At 42.9% G+C, this 18775-nt stretch overlaps 1 protein-coding gene across 2 annotated transcripts in view; it reads left to right on the forward strand.

The window, feature by feature from the left end:
- The window catches only part of NR4A3 (nuclear receptor subfamily 4 group A member 3), a 42374-nt gene that overhangs the window by 17877 nt on the left and 5722 nt on the right, over window positions 1–18775 (forward strand). For both annotated transcript variants that reach the window (XM_070794827.1, XM_070794828.1), the window contains 2 exons: window positions 4459–4658; window positions 7394–7572. In XM_070794827.1, the coding sequence (XP_070650928.1) occupies window positions 4459–4658; window positions 7394–7572 (379 nt within the window). The remainder of the gene's footprint in view (window positions 1–4458; window positions 4659–7393; window positions 7573–18775) is intronic.

Here is an 18775-nt window from a genome sequence, read left to right on the forward strand (position 1 = left end):
TAAGTCTATGTATACATAGTTTGGCTCATAGAATAGTAACATCTGAAATATAAGGACCCAGGGAAAAGTAACATTGTAAGAGAAAATAAAATGTTCTTAAGACATTTTACATATTTAGCCTCAACTGACAGTGAGATAGAGTGAGTATCAGATTCCACTCTGCTATGAAAACATCACATTGCTAAATTTTAGGTCTGGTGTTCACCAAAGGTCTTGCATAATTTATTTTAGGCCTAGCTGTGGCTGAAATCTGACTTGTACATACATGGTATTACCATTTGAAATGTGTCAACTCATTTAAATAATATTTGTTGCTTGCAGTCCTAGATTCTCAATCTAAGTCCTTCAGAGAAATCTGCATTAGACATTAGCTATCAGTAAATGCAATCCTGTGTCTTTGAGTAGTGGTAAAATCTGATTATTGATGGATCAATTATCCATAAAGGCTGGAATACAACGTTAGCATAAAGAGGAAAAAAGATTGACTTTTAAGGTCTTTCTCTGTTCAGTCTATATCTGATTAGAATGATCAATAAACAAATTATTCCAGATTTTCTTTGGTGAACCCCAAACTGCTTAGCCCAGAGATGGAGCGATATAGGGGAGTACAGAAGCAGAGTTTGGGGTCTGGTTCTTCCAACCCCATGCTCAGCATTTCACAGCAAGCTGTTTATAAACTTCTAGCCCAGGCAGAGAGAGACTCTAATACGTTTTGTTCTGTTTCTTTAAACCTTATATTCAGTAGAGGGGACAGTTGATTTATTTTTCACCCCCAGAAGTGGATGCTGACCCTCCAGTCACCTCCTAGTTACTGGTGGCTCAGACTGAATCCAGTTTGGCTCCAGAATTCTGGAATGTGAACCGGAATCACTGCAGGTGAAGCCCAGAGAATCTGGCTGGAGTCTGGCACACAGGGCCTGCTGGCTTTCCTCCTTGCTGGACTCCATCAGAGAGAACTGCATACACAGGCAGCCACTGCATCTCCCTGTGTTCAGGATGCATGAAATGTGAGCCCAGCAGGGGCAGAGGCCTGCAGAGGACCCTGGGTGAAAGCTAAGTGCTCTGGAGGCTTCTGAGCAAATATTGGAAGCAGGGAGATTATTGAGTTGTGAGCCCTGCTTTCAGGGACAACAGTGCAGGAGGGAGCTGTTAGGTCCCATTCCTTGACCTTCTTTAGTCTTTTTCTCTCCATTTAACACCCTACTTTGAAACAATAAGGCTGAATTAGTATCAAATTCTAGGCAATACCATCATACCTGATGTGATTAGCAACGTTTAGAATCATTGAATGCAAGAGCCATCATGTGGAACATTCACCAGGATAGATGATGGTCTGGGCTGTAAAAGAATAGAAATCATACAGTGTCTGCCATCAAACCCACCCTGGAATTAAACTTGAAATGAATAACAGAAACACAACTGAATACAAGACCCAAAGGAATCTTAGAGATTGGCTAGTCTAGTCACTTCTTACTTCAGAGGCAGAAACAGACCCAGAGAAGTTAAGTGCCTAATCTAGGGCTTCACAGCAAGTCAGTGTCAAAGCCTGGAGGAGGAACCCAAGATTTGCTGTCTGATCCAACATTCTCTCCTCAACTCTCCGTTACCTGAGAGGTTCACAGGTAGTGCTATCAGTTTTCTAAACGTGGTGCTGCCTTGAATTTCATGCTGCCTGTGGGGAACATTTGGAATTAGATTCATGTAAGAAGAGAAAGTTTAAAAATAAAATCTTTTTCTCCCCACTCTCCTCCAGTTAATAGTACATGTGCTAAAAGGAGGTGGTGGGGAGTGTCCGTGACACCAGATCATGCTGTCATCCTTGAATAGCGATGGAAAGGAGAGATGACTGCTTCCTTTTACCCTACTTTCCTCCCATTCCAACTCAGAACATCCAGGGCTTCATATTAATAGAATCCTGGCCCTGGGAAGATTATTGGGAATAGAGGAGCCAGGACTTTGGACTGGACCTGATATTATGGGATCCTAGAAAGTCAGGCTGAAAATTAGGAACCTTCCAGTTCAACCTCATCCCTCATCATATAATATGGGAGCTGAGGGACAGTGATAATTCTAAATATCAAAATCATTATTGGTATCATTACTGTCTTCATGTGTTAAATATGTTCTATGTGCCAGGTTTTCCACATATGTTATCACAGTTAATCACTGCAACAAAATGTTGAGGAAGATAGTACCACCATTGTACAGAGGAGAAAACTGAGGCTCAGAAAAGCTAAGTAATTTACCCTAGATAACTATAGTAGCAGAGCTACATTATTTCACAAATTAGGGGCCTAGAGAAATCTAGGATTGAAGTAATTGGGCACCTTGTCTGAAGTTTCTTTTGTTATTTCATGATGCCTTTTGGGAAAACACAGTGGGATGAGGGGAGACCCAATTCAGACAAGGGCCTTATTTCTTCAGACCTATGTAATTCTACAGTCAACACCTGTCTGCTCTTTGGCTTTTTGTCCTCCATCCCTTGACTGTTCTTTCATTGAACAATATTCAACAATGGTTTGTTATGGTTATCATTTAGTCACTGAGAGTCAATTATGTGCCAGTCACTGTGGTGACAAAATATGAGACCAATGAATATATACATGGAGAGCAAAATACTTTTTTTTTTTGAAATGCAACCTTTATTACAGAGTAAATTCTCATATACATGTATACTCTAGTCTTCCATTGATCAAAGCAAAATACTTCTAAAAACTATCCTAGGCCACCAGCTAGTAATATCAGAACTGTTAATAGCCAGAAGGTGTAGGACTGGAAATCACAGAGGCGTGTTTAAGTCTTGGCTGTACCACTGTTGGTTATGTAACTTCGGAAAGTCTGTTAGCCTTTCTGAGCTTCTATGAGTCTCAGTTTCCTCATCTGTAAAATAAGGATTAAAATCCATGCCCCTGGAAAATCAACTGAGAAAGGAGACACAAAAGCACCATCAGCTGTGTTTCTGTGAAGGCAATGATGCACATTTATATGAAGGTTTTTGCATATCTCTTAAGTCTCTGTTGTTGGTTGTCCCTGGATTATTACCTTGCTGTATCAATCTTTCTGCCTGAAGCAGGAAAGATTTTCCTCCAATGATTGAAGCAAAACGCTGAGGCCACCAGCATAGCTAAAAGCTGGGTAGAGACTTTAATCCTGCCTGTACCTTCCTTCTCCTGGAGCCCTCTAGGTCAGTGTTGTCCAACAGAACCCGTTCTACACCACATGGTGGATATTGAGCACTTGAAATATGGCTAGTGTGATAGAGGATTTTCACTCATTTAAGTAGCCACAAGTCCTGAGTCTAATGGCACCCTACTGCCTGGGCCGTGCCAAGGACACATTCCTCCCCCAATCCCTCCTTTTTTGTTTTATCTCTCAGAAATCCATCAATAGTAAGCACTCATCTTCTCGAACTGGTTAATTCTAAGATTCTCAAACTTCACTGTGCATGAGAATTCACCTGGAGATCTTGATAAAACAGTTTCTTGGGCTACTCCCCACAGAGATTCTGATTCTGTAGGTCTGGGGCAGAGCTGGAGATTTTTGCTTCTAACACATTCCCAGGTGTTGCTGATGCTGCTGGTCCAAGGACCACAGTTTGAGAACCAGGGGTTAATTAAACATCTTGTTTGGAGACAGCTATGCCTTAGGGACTCTGTGGATCCTGGAGGCTCACAAAGACAACCCCCTAGGGTAATGACTCTCAACCCTGGCAGCCCTTTGGAATCACCTGGGGAGCTTTTAAAAATTCCTGATGACCAGTCCCCATTCCAGACCAGTTAAATTAGAATCTCTGTGGATATGACCCAGACATGAGTGTTTTTTAAAGCTCCCCAGATGATTGCAGTCAGGACTGAAAACCAGTGCACTCATGGGACTTAAGCAAATTTCGTTGCCTATTAAGTGGTAACAGAGTCCACTCTATTTATGTCACAGGGCTATCATGAGAATCTGATGAGACTATGAATGCAAAAAGGTTTTATAAACTGTAGGACCCAAGAGTAAAGATTTAGGCATTGATGATCTTTTTTTTTTTTTTTTGAGTGTAAATTGTTTTATTAGAAGGTGCTGGAAATTAAGGGGATGAGGACTAAGACTTGTAAGAGAAGCAAGCAATAAAATGTGCAGCATAACATAAAACACCGTGTGGGTGGCTGACACTTGGTCCCAAAGGAATACTCTAGGAGACAGTCCTAGAACCTGCATTGAACTGTAGTTACCCCACCCAAGGGATACACAGCTTGGTTATTTATCCACCAACCCACTGACTGAGGTTCTCCAGGGAGGATGCTAATTTCTAGCACTTTCTGCTGTCAGTCACACTCAGAGTGGGCTCTGGTGGTCAAAGAAAGCCCTCCTGAAAAGAGAAGGCATTGACAATCTTGCAAGAGCCAATTAGCAAATGATGCTGTCAGCCCTATTGGACTGAGATAACGCTGCTCTCTGTGGTTTGCATTCTAGTACTGTCCCACTGACCAGGCTGCTGCAGGCACGGATGCTGAGCATGTACAACAGTTCTACAACCTTCTAACAGCCTCCATTGATGTATCCAGAAGCTGGGCAGAAAAGATTCCCGGATTTACTGATCTCCCCAAAGAAGATCAGACATTACTTATAGAATCAGCCTTTTTGGAGCTGTTTGTTCTCAGACTTTCCATCAGGTAATTACTATTCTTTTATCTTCCTTTAGTCCACTCCTTCCTTTGAAGAAGTTTGAAACCTGCTGGATTTTTAACTAAGTCAGTGGTGAAAAGTTTGCTCAAGAAGTACATATGTAATATGACCAGGCATTAAAAAAACTGAGCAGTGGATCGAACACTGGGCTGGCAGCCAGTTTTCCTGGGTTCTAGTCTCAGTTTTAACAGACTTGTTGTAAGACCCTAAGCAGATCACTTGCTTCACCAGAAATCTAGTTTCCTTCTTCATAAAATGAGAAGGTTGGATTTGGCAATTGATGGGCTTCCCTGGTAGCTCAGCTGGTAAAGAATCTGCCTGCACTGCAGGAAACCTGGGTTTGATCCCTGGATTAGGAAGGTTTCATCGAGGAGGGATAGCAACCCACTCCAGTATTCTTGCCTTGAGAATCTCCATGGACAGAAGAGCTTGGCTGGCTAGTCTATGGGGTCGCAAAGAGTTGGACACGACTGAGCGACTAAGCACGACACACAGCAAAGCCCCTTGCAGCGCCATCATTCTGTGATTCCAGGAAGATTCTCATGGTACATAAGGTATTTCCTGGGAGCAAGTGTTTTCAGCTTTGCCTTTACCTCCCAGGTTTCTATTTAGTGTTACTTTCTGATACACCAGAGGGGGCGCTAAAGAGTTCCCACAGCTTTGCAGCCTCCAGTATTTATTCCAAGAGGGAGAAGGAAATGGCAACCCACTCCAGTGTTCTTGCCTGGAGAATCCCAGGGATGGGGGAGCCTGGTGGGCTGCCGTCTATGGGGTCACACAGAGTTGGACACGACTGAAGTGACTTAGCAGCAGCAGCAGCAGCTTCTGGATCAATAAATTCAGTTCACCTTACCGCACTCAGTGACATCAAAAACAAACAAACTAATTTTTCAAAAAGCTAGAACCTGGAATCTCAGCTTCTGCCATAAAGTTCACATGTAGCATTTTAAATTCTATCTTCCTTGCTTCTTTTCAGTATAGGAGATGGTACCAACATTTTACCAATATTATAGGAAAAACCATCACTTTTCCCCTCTTTCTCTTCCCTGCTACCCACTCCCCAGTTTCACATCATGTTACCAGAAACTCTCATTTAAGATGCAAATTCCCATGCCTCATTCCCAGCTGTTTTGGTTCGGATCTACATTGAAGCAAGTCTAGAAATCTGCTTTTTTTATGTATTTATTAATTTTTTTAAATGAAAGATGAATATTTTTAATGATGAAATGTACAATTCACAAAGAAGATAGACATCGTAAACCATTAGACACCTAACAACAAAGAAACAAAGATACATAAAGGAAAAATCAGAAGAAATATGAGGGAAAAGAAAAATATATATAATCATGTGTGACATATTAACTTAGAAATCTGCATTTTTAAGTCATATTCTAGCAATTCTTATGCCACTGGTCTGAGGTCCAGGTTTTAAACCCTGAGATTGAATCATTCTGTTCTGTGCATGCATGCCTCTGGGGAGGGATCTGTGGGAGAGACCAAAGTGGAGTTACAACCAGACTGCCAGTAATTAGCATAATTACAGCCAATCCTGCATGTGCAGGAGCCAAGCTGAATCAGCAATATGACTACTATCTATTAGGCAGGCAGCAAAGGATTAAGTCCATGATCAGCTCCATGAGGGCAGACACCATGTAGGCCTATTCATCAGGTTTTCTCCAGTGTCCAGCCAAGGAATGGCACTGGTTTTGTGCTCAAGAAATATTTGCTGAGTGAATGAATGAATGAAGTTATTTCTCTAAAAAACACAGTTAAAAAGACATTAACATGTTAGTGCAATGGGCCAAGAGAGAGAAATATGTAGCAAGAGATTTGAAAATTAAAGGATTAAGTTAAGGTCCACCTAAAATTCAGAATTAGTTACACCTAACACTGGTTGGGCTCCTCTTGTATTCAGGCACTGTGCATAGACTTTCAAATTCTTTATTTTATTTAATTCCCACAACATTCTTTGGAGGTAGCAATTAGAATTCTTGTTTTATAGATAAGGATAAGGAAATGCAGAAAGATTAAAGGAGTGCCCAAGGCTCCACAGAGAAGTGGTGCTAACTAGAAGTTCCAGGGTGCCATTCCTGAGAAAAGAACGGGATCACTGCGGACATAACATAAACTATCAGGATGGATTGAGAAATAGCCGTCTACAGCCCCACTGTTAAAAGCGGAGAATGTAGTACAAAACAAGGACTCTTTTTACTTTAGATCATTGTTCAGTTTATGATTGATTTCTGGCGCTTGAGAGGACTTGGCGTTTTTAGAGTCTGCACAATGGAATTGTAGGGTCTAACCTCGGGCCTTATCAGTTTTCGACATTTAAGAAAATGAAAGAGAAGTCCCGGCGAAGGAGCACTGAAGGGAACAGTCTCATGTTCATGGCACAGAGAGATAGGGCACTGGGCTTCGCTTCCAGCATCCATCCCAGGGCAAGCCAGAAACTGCTTCTAACCCTAAGAGAGCAAACACCCTACTCTGAGCATCTCCAGGGCTGAGGCTTACCAGGGAAGTCAGCAGACCACTAGCAGTGGTTGTGTATCCCAGGGTTGTTCATTGAGGGTGTCTGGGCGGGTTTCACGGCACCACAGTGGGTTTGTGAAGGCTGCCCAAAGTTGTGCGGGTACCGGTGCATTATGATGTTATCCCACTGGACAGATTGAACAGACCTATTTTTGTGTCTCTATCCTCACCCCCCGACGACTTTCTCTCGTAGGTCAAACACTGCTGAAGATAAGTTTGTGTTCTGCAATGGACTTGTCCTGCATCGACTTCAGTGCCTTCGTGGATTTGGGGAGTGGCTCGACTCCATTAAAGACTTTTCCTTAAGTTTGCAGAGCCTGAACCTTGATATCCAAGCCTTAGCCTGCCTGTCAGCACTGAGCATGGTCACAGGTAAGCGCCACCCTGACATGACGTGAAAGGACTGTGTCTCCCCCTCTCTCTCTTCCTGGCTTATGTTTGATTCTGGCTTTGGCTATCACACAAACACAGGAAATTAGGGAAATGATTGCCCCACTTTGCTGAAATCCACTGAGTTTGTTGTTGTTTAGACGCTCAGTCATGTCTGACTCTTTGCAACCCCATGGACTGTAGCCCACCAGGCTCCTCTGTTCATAGGCTTTCCCCGGCTAGAATACTGGAGTGGATTGCCATCTCCCTCTGTAGGGCATCTTCCCAACCAAGGGATCAAACCCACGCGTCCTGTATTGGCAGGGGGATTCTTTACACTGAACCACCAGAGAGGTCCCCCATTGCTGCTGCTGCTGCTAAGTCACTCAGTCGTGGCCGACTCTGTGCGACACCATAGACGGCAGCCCACCGGGCTCCACCGTCCCTGGGATTCTCCAGGCAAGAACACTGGAGTGGGTTGCTATTTCCTTCTCCAATGCATGAAAGTGAAAAGTGAAAGTGAAGTCACTTAGTCGTCTCTGACTCTCAGCGACCCCATGGACTGTAGCCCACCAGGCTCCTCCATCCATGGGATTTTCCAGGCAAGAGTACTGGAGTGGGGTGCCATTGCCTTCTCCGCCCCATTAGGTTTATCATAGTTTAAAACAGGAGACACACAGCTGCAACTTATTGTCATGAACTTCCAGGAAAGAAGATTCCCAGTGGGTTTGGTTATTGTCAGTAAACCCAGTTATATGAAAATCTAAATTTCCACAGGGTCACTGTGGGCAGTTGGACTCACTGCTTCAGGGCTATTTTTACAGCAGCTTTTGAAGGAAGATTACCGTAACCAGCCTGGTTCTCTGGGGCAGAGGGGTGGGTCTTCGCTTCTCTCCAGTCCTTGGCTAGTAACCCAAAGTAAAACCAAAGAACTACATACACATAAAACACACATTTATTTATTTACAGCTTTATTTAGCAGCTTTAATTGGCAGAGGACTGAGGAAAAAGGGTATTCATATACAGCAAAAATGGTTCAACTCAACTACTTTAAGGGTTTAAACCAGAAGCCTAGAACACATTCAGCTTCTCTGCTATGCCTTTCTCCCCCTAGATGTCTCTTCCTGTCTATCTTTTGGGAGGTAAATGATTCCAAGGCAGAATGACAAAGAAAAACAAAGGCATAGTGGATAAGAAAGGGAACACCATCTCCCTGTAGCTGCTTGAGGTCCCAGCTCCCCTCTGCTCCTTCATACTTTCAGAGTTTCCTGTTCGATCTCATCCTTCTTGCTCAAACTGTGGCCTGGTGAGGTAGTAACAGTAGATGGAGGCTCCAGAAGAGGCTAGCCAGAGCGGGTTTCACCTCCCATCCTTTTCATCAGACTCAAGTACAGGCTAGGTCATTGGACTGAGGATTAAGTTTCAGATTCTTGACATGCTCTTGGCTGTGGAAAACATGTTTTTTTAGGCTGGTGATGCATTTCACAGAGGGCCAAATGCATCCTGGGGCACACACGTGCCCTTCTCTCTGATGCATCAGAAATATGCTTACACACACCTCCTTGGGACGTCTCCTATTAGCTAAAGGGAGATGTGTCTGAGTACATTAACAGACTAAGCTGGTTCATCATCTGATGGTTTACATGAAGGCCAAGAAGAGTAAAGGTGTGTGCAATGGGAGGAACAGGACACCAGTTCCCTCAGGATTCCAAGTGGAAACTGACTCCTCCTGGTCTTTGGTCCTGAATGAGAAGTCTCCCTGCCAGAGGCTTCCAAGGAAACCATTGACAAAACAAAAAGTAACAGTTTCCAAGAGTACGGATTTGATTAAGGGGTCTTTCAAATGGCACACATAAGGGAGCACCTGAAGAAAATAAACACATTGAAGGCACAAACGTTTCACTCCAGCAGGACTGGAATGAACCTGGGTCAAAGGCTAGCTTTCCACTGAAGCTCTCCAGTTCAGTTTTAAAATCATTCAACTCTTCCTAGGACAGTTAAACCTTCAAAGCTAGAAAGTATGAAATTTAGTTAATTTAGAAAAACAGACACAAAACCCAGAGCCAGCTAACCTTTGCTTTCAGTGAGTAAAGCCAACACATTGCACATCTCTATGGAAATGGGTTTTAAGTATAGTTCATCGACAAGTATTCCCTCATCTAGGCACTCTGCTGCAATTCAGTGGATTTTCTGAGATGATAACACATATCCCTGGAAGAGATAGAGCACGCAAAGGAATCCATGTGATACAAAGTGCTGAGTGCCAAGGTGGGGATGTGAGAGTGGGTACAAGGTGCTGAGAGACCCATGGTGGGAGATGGTCATCTCAAAAGAGGTAGTGTAAAAGAATCTAAAAAAGAGTGAATACATGTATACGTATAACAGAGTCAACTTGCTGTACACTTAGAACTAACACAACATTGTAAATCAACTATACTCCATTACAAAAAAAATTTTTTTAAGATGTAAATATATCCAAACCAGGAAAAAAAAAAAAAAAGAGGCAGCATGAGCTGGTCTTTGATAAAAACATAGGATATCTCCAAGCTAAAATGGAAGGAGTGAGAATTCTAGGCATAAATATAAATTTGCTAAAGCCATTGAAAATGTGGCTGTCATACATTTCAAGTCTAAAAACCAGAGTGATGAGAAGTGAGACAGGTGTGATAGGTTAAGGTGAGGCACGGCATGGAGAACCTTTCACACTTGGATGAGAAGGTTGGGGTTTATCTTGAGAGCAGTGGGCATCCATAGAGAGGAGCATCATGGCCAGGCTTGCATTTTAGAAAAGTCTATCCTGACAGCTCCAAAATCACTGCAGATGGTGATTGCAGCCATGAAATTAAAAGATGCTTACTCTTGGGAAGGAAAGTTATCACCAACCTAGATAGCATATTGAAAAGCAGAGACATTACTTTGCCAACAAAGGTTCATCTAGTCAAGGCTATGGTTTTTCCAGTGGTCATGTATGGATGTGAGAGTTGGACTGTGAAGAAAGCTGAGTGCCGAAGAATTGGTGCTTTTGAACTGTGGTGTTGGAGAAGACTCTTGAGAGTCCCTTGGACTGTAAGGAGATCTAGCCAGTCCATTCTAAAGGAGATCAGTCCTGGGTATTCTTTGGAAGGACTGATGCTAAAGCTGAAACTCCAGTACTTTGGCCACCTCATGCAAAGAGTTGACTCATTGGAAAAGACTCTGATGATGGGAGGGATTGGGAGCAGGAGAAAGGGATGACAGAGGATGAGATGGCTGGATGGCATCACCGACTCGATGGACATGAGATTGAGTGAACTCCGGGAGTTGGTGATGGACAGGGGGGCCTGGCATGCTGCGATTCATGGGGTCGCAAAGAGTCGGACATGACTGAGCGACTGAACTGAACTGACCCTGACAGCTGGTTTTGAGCACAGATTTTAGCAGGAAAGAGACTAAGAGGGAAAAAGCCAGTCCAGGTATGAAAGTTTGGTTTAAGAGGTGGTTCAGAGGCTGACATCTTTTTTTGTTTTACCCTTTAAGTAGAAATTAATAGACAACAGTGAGGTCACAGCATATGAGTGCCAGGCAATCCCAACCTCGAGAGATTGGCAGTTCAGTGTGGAGAATATGGACTAGGAATTAGGAGAAGGTGGTGCTAGTCCCATCTCTGCCTGCAGTTTGCTGTGTGTACAGCAGTTACAGATGCTTTGCTGCTGCAGCTGTTTAGTCAGTAAGATATGTCCAACTCTTTGTGATCCCACGGACTGTAACCCGCCAGGCTTCTCTTTGCATGGAATTTCCCAGGCAAGAATACTGGAGTGGGTTGCAATTTCCTTCTCCAGGGGATCTTCCCAACCTAGGGATCGAACTCACATCTCCTGCATTGCAGGCAGATCCTTTGCTGCTGAGCCAACTATAGCTGCTCAGCCTCTGCCCATTTATGTGGAGACTTGCTCAGGGAGGCAGCAGGTTGGCATGGCAGAAATTGCAAGGATTTTGGAGACCACCACCCCAGGTTTGAATCTGAGATCACATATTTAATAAGTGCATGCTACTGAGAAATGCATTTCTCTGAACTCAGTTTCCCCATCTGTAAAATGGGGATAATAATATCTATTCCCTCTGGTGGCAGCAAGGATGACAGGTAACTAGGTTTGTGATGTAGCCAAACTGGTTTCAGAACCGGTGCTCTCCCCATTTATCTTCCATCCTGGAGGGATAGTGACAGGGACTCCCTCAAAACAGGCACATGCCTGCCCTTTCCACAAACCCTAGCAGTCCAAAATCAAACTCGGCAGCATGAGGAAACAGGTGGTAGCCTTAGAAGGCAGTGTGTTTGGTGAATATATCCTAGGACGCTGGAGAGAGGCTGGAAGAAAGACAGAGATATTAAAGAAATTCGGCTCCACTTACCAGGCACTGACAAAGGGCCCAGTCCTTGATGGGGTGCTTCCAGGCCCTGCTGTCAGTCCCAAGGCCTGTGCAGAGCTGGTTGCTACAGGTGCTATAGTTATAATACACAAGAAAAACAAGGCCTCTTCTCCATTTCTGGATCTCTCAGAACTCTCTCTGTGATTTGCTGGTTAGGAGAGGGGTTGAAATGTGTGAAAACTTCAGGAAATGGCAGAAAAGGCAGTGCCTGAGCAACAGCAGTGCACTTTGTCATGGATATTAATTTTCATTTGAACGTGGGCTTCCCTGAAATCTTGACCTCTGAGAAAGCTCCATTGATCATAAAAGGTGATTGTGGAATATCAGTCGGGCTATTGGCAGGAGAAAATTTGTCCCCAAATTGTCTGCTCCAAACCACACAGAACTCATCAAAAGGAAATGGGGTTTTAGACATTTAATCAGTCTTGCTTCCAGGAAAGTTATTAAGAATCTGTACCACAATGGTAGTTTGTATAAACATGACATTTTTTCCTAATTCTTTTTTTTTTTTCTTCCTCCACTTCTGTCTCTGTGCCCTGATAAAAAACTAGGTGGCGAGGTGGGGCAGGAAATGGTTTTTTTCAGATCACTCTCCTTTCGCACAGTAAAAGGAAGTTCCCCACAGTTGTGGTTGTCACATGTTTTTACGTGTTTTTACGTCCTCACTTTATCTACCCTAACCACTCCTATATTTCTGACATAGGAGTAGTGGAAACACTTTGCTTCTGATAGAATACCAATGAGGTGATATCTAGTTGCAGTTAAGTATGTGTAATAAATAAGAAGCCCCCTCCCAAATAAAAAGTTAGTATGGAATTACCATTTTATAAGTATTGTTCACTAAATAAATATTGAGGCCCTACTGTATGTGGGGCACGGTGACAGTCTCTAGGGATGCAAAGATGAGCCATGTGTGAATTCTGCTGTCAGAATTCACAGCAGAAAAGTGTATGGTCTACTAGGAAGTCATATGTGTTGATGTAGTGAACTCAGTGTATGGTAGTGAGTGCTCAGGTCCTTAAAAGGGATAGATTCAGGGCAGGGGAAGTTCAGATTACTGCTAGCACTTTGGGGGTAAAGGAAAATGGAGGTACTGGTCATGCATGGCTTCCCAAGCAGATGGCATCGAGAATGAGACCGTTTAGAGGAAGGACATTCCGCTGTGCAGTGGAGGAAACTGCACAGCAGGAGCGTGGCAGCGGAACTCTTCACAGTCTGGGGAAAAGCAAGGAGCTGGAGTTGCATTATGTATTTTTTTTATTTTTTCCTTTTCTTAAAGATTTTATTGGCGCATAGTTGATTTACAGTGTTGTGTTAGTTTCAGGTATACAGCAAAGTGAATCAGTTATACATATATCTACTGTTTTTCAGATTCTCTTCCCATATAGGCCATTATGCTATACAGTAGGTCTTTTAAATCCTATATGTAATCTCAGTAGAAAGAACAGAAAAACTAAAAGAGTACAAGCTACTGCCCTTGATGATGCTATATCTTAGAATGAGCATGAAAAAGAAGACATGAATCCACTGTGGGCCAAGGACTCCCTGCTTCTGATGGTGAGAGCTGACAGCATGTCCTGTACTCTGGGGAAATTTAAAGAATTTTCAGGGAAAAATATTGATTCTATGTAATATTTATCTTATGGCTTATGATTATGATCTAACCACAGAGTAAAATGCATTTCCCATAGAGTGAAAGGGGTTTCCCTGGTAGCTCAGCTGGTAAAGAATCTACCTGCAATGCAAGAGACCTGGATTCAATTCCTGGATCAGGAAAATCCCCTGGAGAAGGAATAGGCTACCCACTCCAGGATTTGCGGGTTTCCCTGGTGGCTCAGATAGTAAAGAATCCACCTGCAATGCAAGAGACCTGGGTTCAATCCCTGGGTTGGGAAGATCCCTTGGAGGAGGGCATGGCAACCCACTCCAGTATTCTTGCCTGGAGAATCCCCATGGACAGAGGAGCCTGGCGGGCTACAGTCATGGGGTCGCAAAGAGTTAGACACAACTGAGTGACTAAGCACAGCACATAGAGTTAAAAAGGAAGAACATTGGAAAGGCAGATTTAGACCAGCTAGTAGAGAGAATCTTGAGTGCCCAAATGCCATTTTGCAAGACACTACATTAAATCAGTGTTCCCCATGGCTTTCATTCCCTACTCACGTCTTCCATCAGGTAGAAACTATTCTTTTCTTTCTGTAGTCTTTCTCTTTTGTCTTATGGGAATGTGAACTCTGAGATTGAGGAGGGGGCAGAAAGCAGTGAAACAGTGACATGGCAGAACCCAGTAGGTGGCTGATCCTGCCACACCCTCCAGCACCTGTCTTCTCAGAGCTCCCCTGTTCACTCAGAATGGTTACCTGGTTACTGTTTTTCTGTCGCATATAGCCATCAGCTACATTGCAAGGAAAACTAAATGTAAAATTTGGCAGGGCCATATTAAAAAAAAAAATGGTAGTGGAGAAGGGATGTCATGGCAGTTGGAGATTGGAGGACTGGGTTCAAGTCTTCACCATGCTTACTTCCTAACTGTGCAATTTGGGGCAAGTTCCTTACCCTCTCTGAATCTCAGTTTTCTCCTTTTTCACAGGGATAATGATGTCTACATGTAGGTTTTTTGTAAAGATTGAATGACTTAATATGTACTTTACAGAAAAAAAAATTAGACAAATCTTTATTATTATTACCCTAAATGGCACAAGTTTTACTTCCAAGAAGAACTGGCAGTTTTAAGAATCCATAAGTCACTTCAATCATGTTTGACTCTTTGCAGTGTTGTGGCCTGTAGCCAGCCGGGTTCCTCTTTCTGTGGGTTTTTCCAGGCAAGAATACCAGGGTGGGTTGCCATTTCCTACTCCAGGGGATCTTCCCGACCCAGGAATCGAACCCGCATCTCTCATGTCTCCTGCATTGGCAGGTGGATTCTTTACCACTGGCACCACCTTTGAAGTCCCCCAAAATGTTGATGCTTCCCTACAGTTGTTTGTGCACATCACATTAAGCAATTTCTTTGGGTCTTTCTTTTCCAGCTAGAGTCAGGATTTCTTAAGGGAAGGGAGAGGTTTATTCATCTTTATAATTACTTTTGCGTTGAAAAGTGTCTGGCATAAGGTAAATATTGCTTGAATGAATGGGTTAATTGTGAATTGCAGAAAGTGTCCCAAATTAGGAAAATCTGTGTTATTTATTTTTAGTCCACTACTTTATTATTAGAAGATAGTCAGAATTCTTGAGAACTACCTTATTTTAATTCAGAGTGGCTCTATATTTATTGAACATCTGCTATGTGCCAGGCATAAAATCCTTTATCCTTGAAGAATCTGTGGTCTCACTGGGGAGACAGACACCTGCTCTAATAAATCAAAGACAGCCTGAAATGCACTATTACAGCCTGAGCACAGGTTGCTGACTGACTTGTGGTTTCCTGATCAGTGTGGGCTCAGCGTCTATGGGACTGCCCATCAGGAAAGGATGTTATGACATGAGAAGTAGCAGTGAGATGACTTCCCAGAGAAAGAAGTAGAACTCTGAGCAGGAAGTCCTGTTTGTTAGTGGGTGTCTGAGTTACACACACATCTCTCCCCAAGTGCTCTCTTATCCTTCCCCTTTGGCTCGACCTATATTATTGTTGTTACTGAGTTGGCCTGTGCCAGGGCCTGTTCAAAGTCAAAAGAAGTTACTTTTCCTTATTGAGGCTGCTAATGGTACCATCACTCCTTTCCTTACCCCCTGATCCTTGCCATGAGGAAGAGGATTTGGCATTTCTTGTGTGGGCCTAAGAGGCAGAACTGTAAACTGTAGGAAGGCAAAATTTAGCTCAACATAAGGAAAGCTTTCTAAAAGACAGAACTATTTGAAATTGGAATAAGCAGCGATGCTGAGTTCCTGCCTAGAGGAGTGAGATTTACAGAGATTGAATGAATGCTAGTTGTATGCTGTATCAAACATCTTATGGGGACCGGGATTGACTGTAATAACAGCTTCTCCAACTTTCACGTGCATGCACATTATTGGACATCTTGTTAAACTGCAAATAAGAACCATACAATAGTGAGAAAGTGAGCAACAGTCCATGGGGTTTACATTTAATGGAAGAGGCAGGCACTGGTCACAAAAAAATATCTGATTTCAACCTATTATATCCTTCAAAGGGAAAAAAAAATAGAGAAAATGCCATGGGAGAACAAGATCTAGATTTGGAGTAAAAAGGGAAGCTTCCTTGAAGAAATATTTGGTCTATAATCTACAGGATGGATACATGTTAACCTGGTGAAGAGGGAAGAACAGGAGCACAAAGCTAAATAGCTTCATTTTTTCACTCAGTCTCTCCCCATCTCTCTCTGTTTCGTACCTTCTCCTTCCCTCCCTCCCACCCCTTCTCCCCACTGCCTGTCTCCCTGCCTCCCTGCCTTCCTCTCTCTCCTAGCAGAGATGTCTACTGCATGGCTAGCTAGAATGCACAGGAATCCAGCAGTGTCTTTAGATACTAACACGAGGCAGGTTAGGAGTGCAATCTGTTGTTGCTCGCTTTGTTCACTGTTCTAATCCCAGTGGCTATAATACTGCTTGGCACAGAAAGTGAAAAGTTGCTCAGTGGTGTCCAACTCTTTATGACCCCATGGACTGTAGCCCACCAGCCTCCTCTGTCTGTGGGATTCTCCAGGCAAGAAGACTGGAGTGGGTTACCATGCCCTTCTCAAGGGGATTTTCCTGACTCAGGGGTCAAACCCAGGTCTGCCGCATTGTAGGCAGATTCTTTACCATCTGAGCCACCAGGGAAGTTGTTGCTCTGCTTTGTACACTGTTCTAACCCCAGTGGCTATAAAGCTGCTTGGCACAGAACAGATACTCAAATATTTGTTGAAAGAAGCAATTAGTCAATTAGCTAATTAGATACACAGAAAGTAGGAGGGAGTTACAGGGAGGCTGAGTTCATCTCAGGAAGAGAAGGGACATTCTAACAATGTTCAAGGCAACCAGATATAATAGAAATATCTCTGGACTTGGCATGAAAGAAATGAGCCACTTGTTAATTTTAACTGTGGCAAATCACCTAACTCTCTGTGCCTTAACCTTCTTATTCATTGAATAAAGATTATCTTTGCCCTGACTAGTTCATAGAGTTATGGTGAATAAAATAATAAAAAAATAATAATGTAAAGTACTATTAAATATATTTTTATTATCAGGGTGTAAAAGTAAACTCCCAGTCTGGCTGGTGTCAGGCACTTTCTTTGTGGTATCTTGTAGTGGAGACTCTTGTCTTAGGAGAGAGTTTGAACTAAATGACTCAAATGCTTTCCAATTCATATATTCTATGGTTATGACACATAAATCCATATGTGTGGGCATGCATGCTCATTCCGACTCTGCAACCCTAAGGACTGGAACCTGCCAGGCTCCTCTGTCCATGGAATTCTCCAGGCAAGAATACTGGAGTGGGTTGCCATTTCCTCCTCCAGGGGATCTTACCGACCTAGGGATCGAACCCACATCTCTGGCATCTCCTGCTTTGGCAGGCAGATTCTTTACAGAATCTGTATTTTAAAGTTATGAGTACATGAAGCTGATTTAAAATACATATTGGATAAAAATGATGTAGATCAAAATGCAAGAAATACTGAGAAGCTTGCTTTATTTAATTGGACAAAGATCTTAAACTGAAATCTGTATATAGGAAGGGGGAAAATCCAAATGTCTAATTTCCCCTACAATTTATGAACTCTCTGTATATCAGCTCTGCAGCCATGTTTACCAAGCTGCAATAAGAAAGGGAGGTTCCCTTAAACTAAAATGTCAGCGATTGGGGTTTTCAGGAATTTCAGATTATTGGGAAGGTCTCAGACACTTAGTGACTCCCTAGAGATCTGAAAATCTTACTGACTGCTGGCAGTAGTTTGCCTGGAGACTGAATTTTATTTCAACCCTTTTGAAAGAGTAAAGAAGCCACAAATCCAGTAGCTGTTCAACACAACAAAGAAGGTGCCTTTGGCTTCTAACAGGAGTGTCTCTGAATTCCTCAAGGAATTCCAGGCCTAGGGTTGATCCAGCTGGCAGGAGGTATCGATCTCCACTTGAATTCACTGAATAAATAATGGTTGCCATAGTTATCGAGCAGTCACAACTGGTTGGAGAGCAGGGAAAACTCTGAGGCACCTTCTGCGAGTTTGGCCACGAGAAAGTCTGGTTACAGGGTTCCATAATCAACCCCCTCCTGAAATCCAGCCCACACATTGCTCAGTTTCTTTCTTCTGATAATGAATATAGGATCCTGAATATAGTGCAAGACATGAGGCATGGAAGGGAAGGGAAAGCTTAAATCAATGGATTGGTATTTTATTCTGGGAAAAGCATCTCTCCCTGCATTATGAACCTAATTTGATATATCTCAGGATTTAATAGAATTTACTATCAGCAGGATGACTGTTTGATCATGTTACAGCAACGAAAAGGTTTCACAAAGGACCAAATCCCAGTTTGTTCTCTTTTAACATTGTTTGTTATACCAATACCATTAACCTGGATATTTTAAAAGAAAAGAGTGATCTGACAGTCTCATGAATATTTTCACTTTTCTGTTTCCATTCACTCTTCTCTGTGTGTGTTCAGTCGCTCAGTCGTGTCTGACTCTTTGCAACCCCATGGACTGTAGCCCACCAGGCTTCTCAGTCCATAGATTTTTCCAGGCAAAAATACTGGAGTGGGTTGCCATTTCCTACTCCATTCACCCTTCTCTAGATATCAGAATAATTTTTGCATAGGTGGTAGCACAGCTTAGATACCATTTTGTATTCCATTC

This window comes from Bos indicus, chromosome 8, assembly GCF_029378745.1.
Source record: "Bos indicus isolate NIAB-ARS_2022 breed Sahiwal x Tharparkar chromosome 8, NIAB-ARS_B.indTharparkar_mat_pri_1.0, whole genome shotgun sequence".
In the NCBI taxonomy this organism is placed as follows: domain Eukaryota; kingdom Metazoa; phylum Chordata; class Mammalia; order Artiodactyla; family Bovidae; genus Bos; species Bos indicus.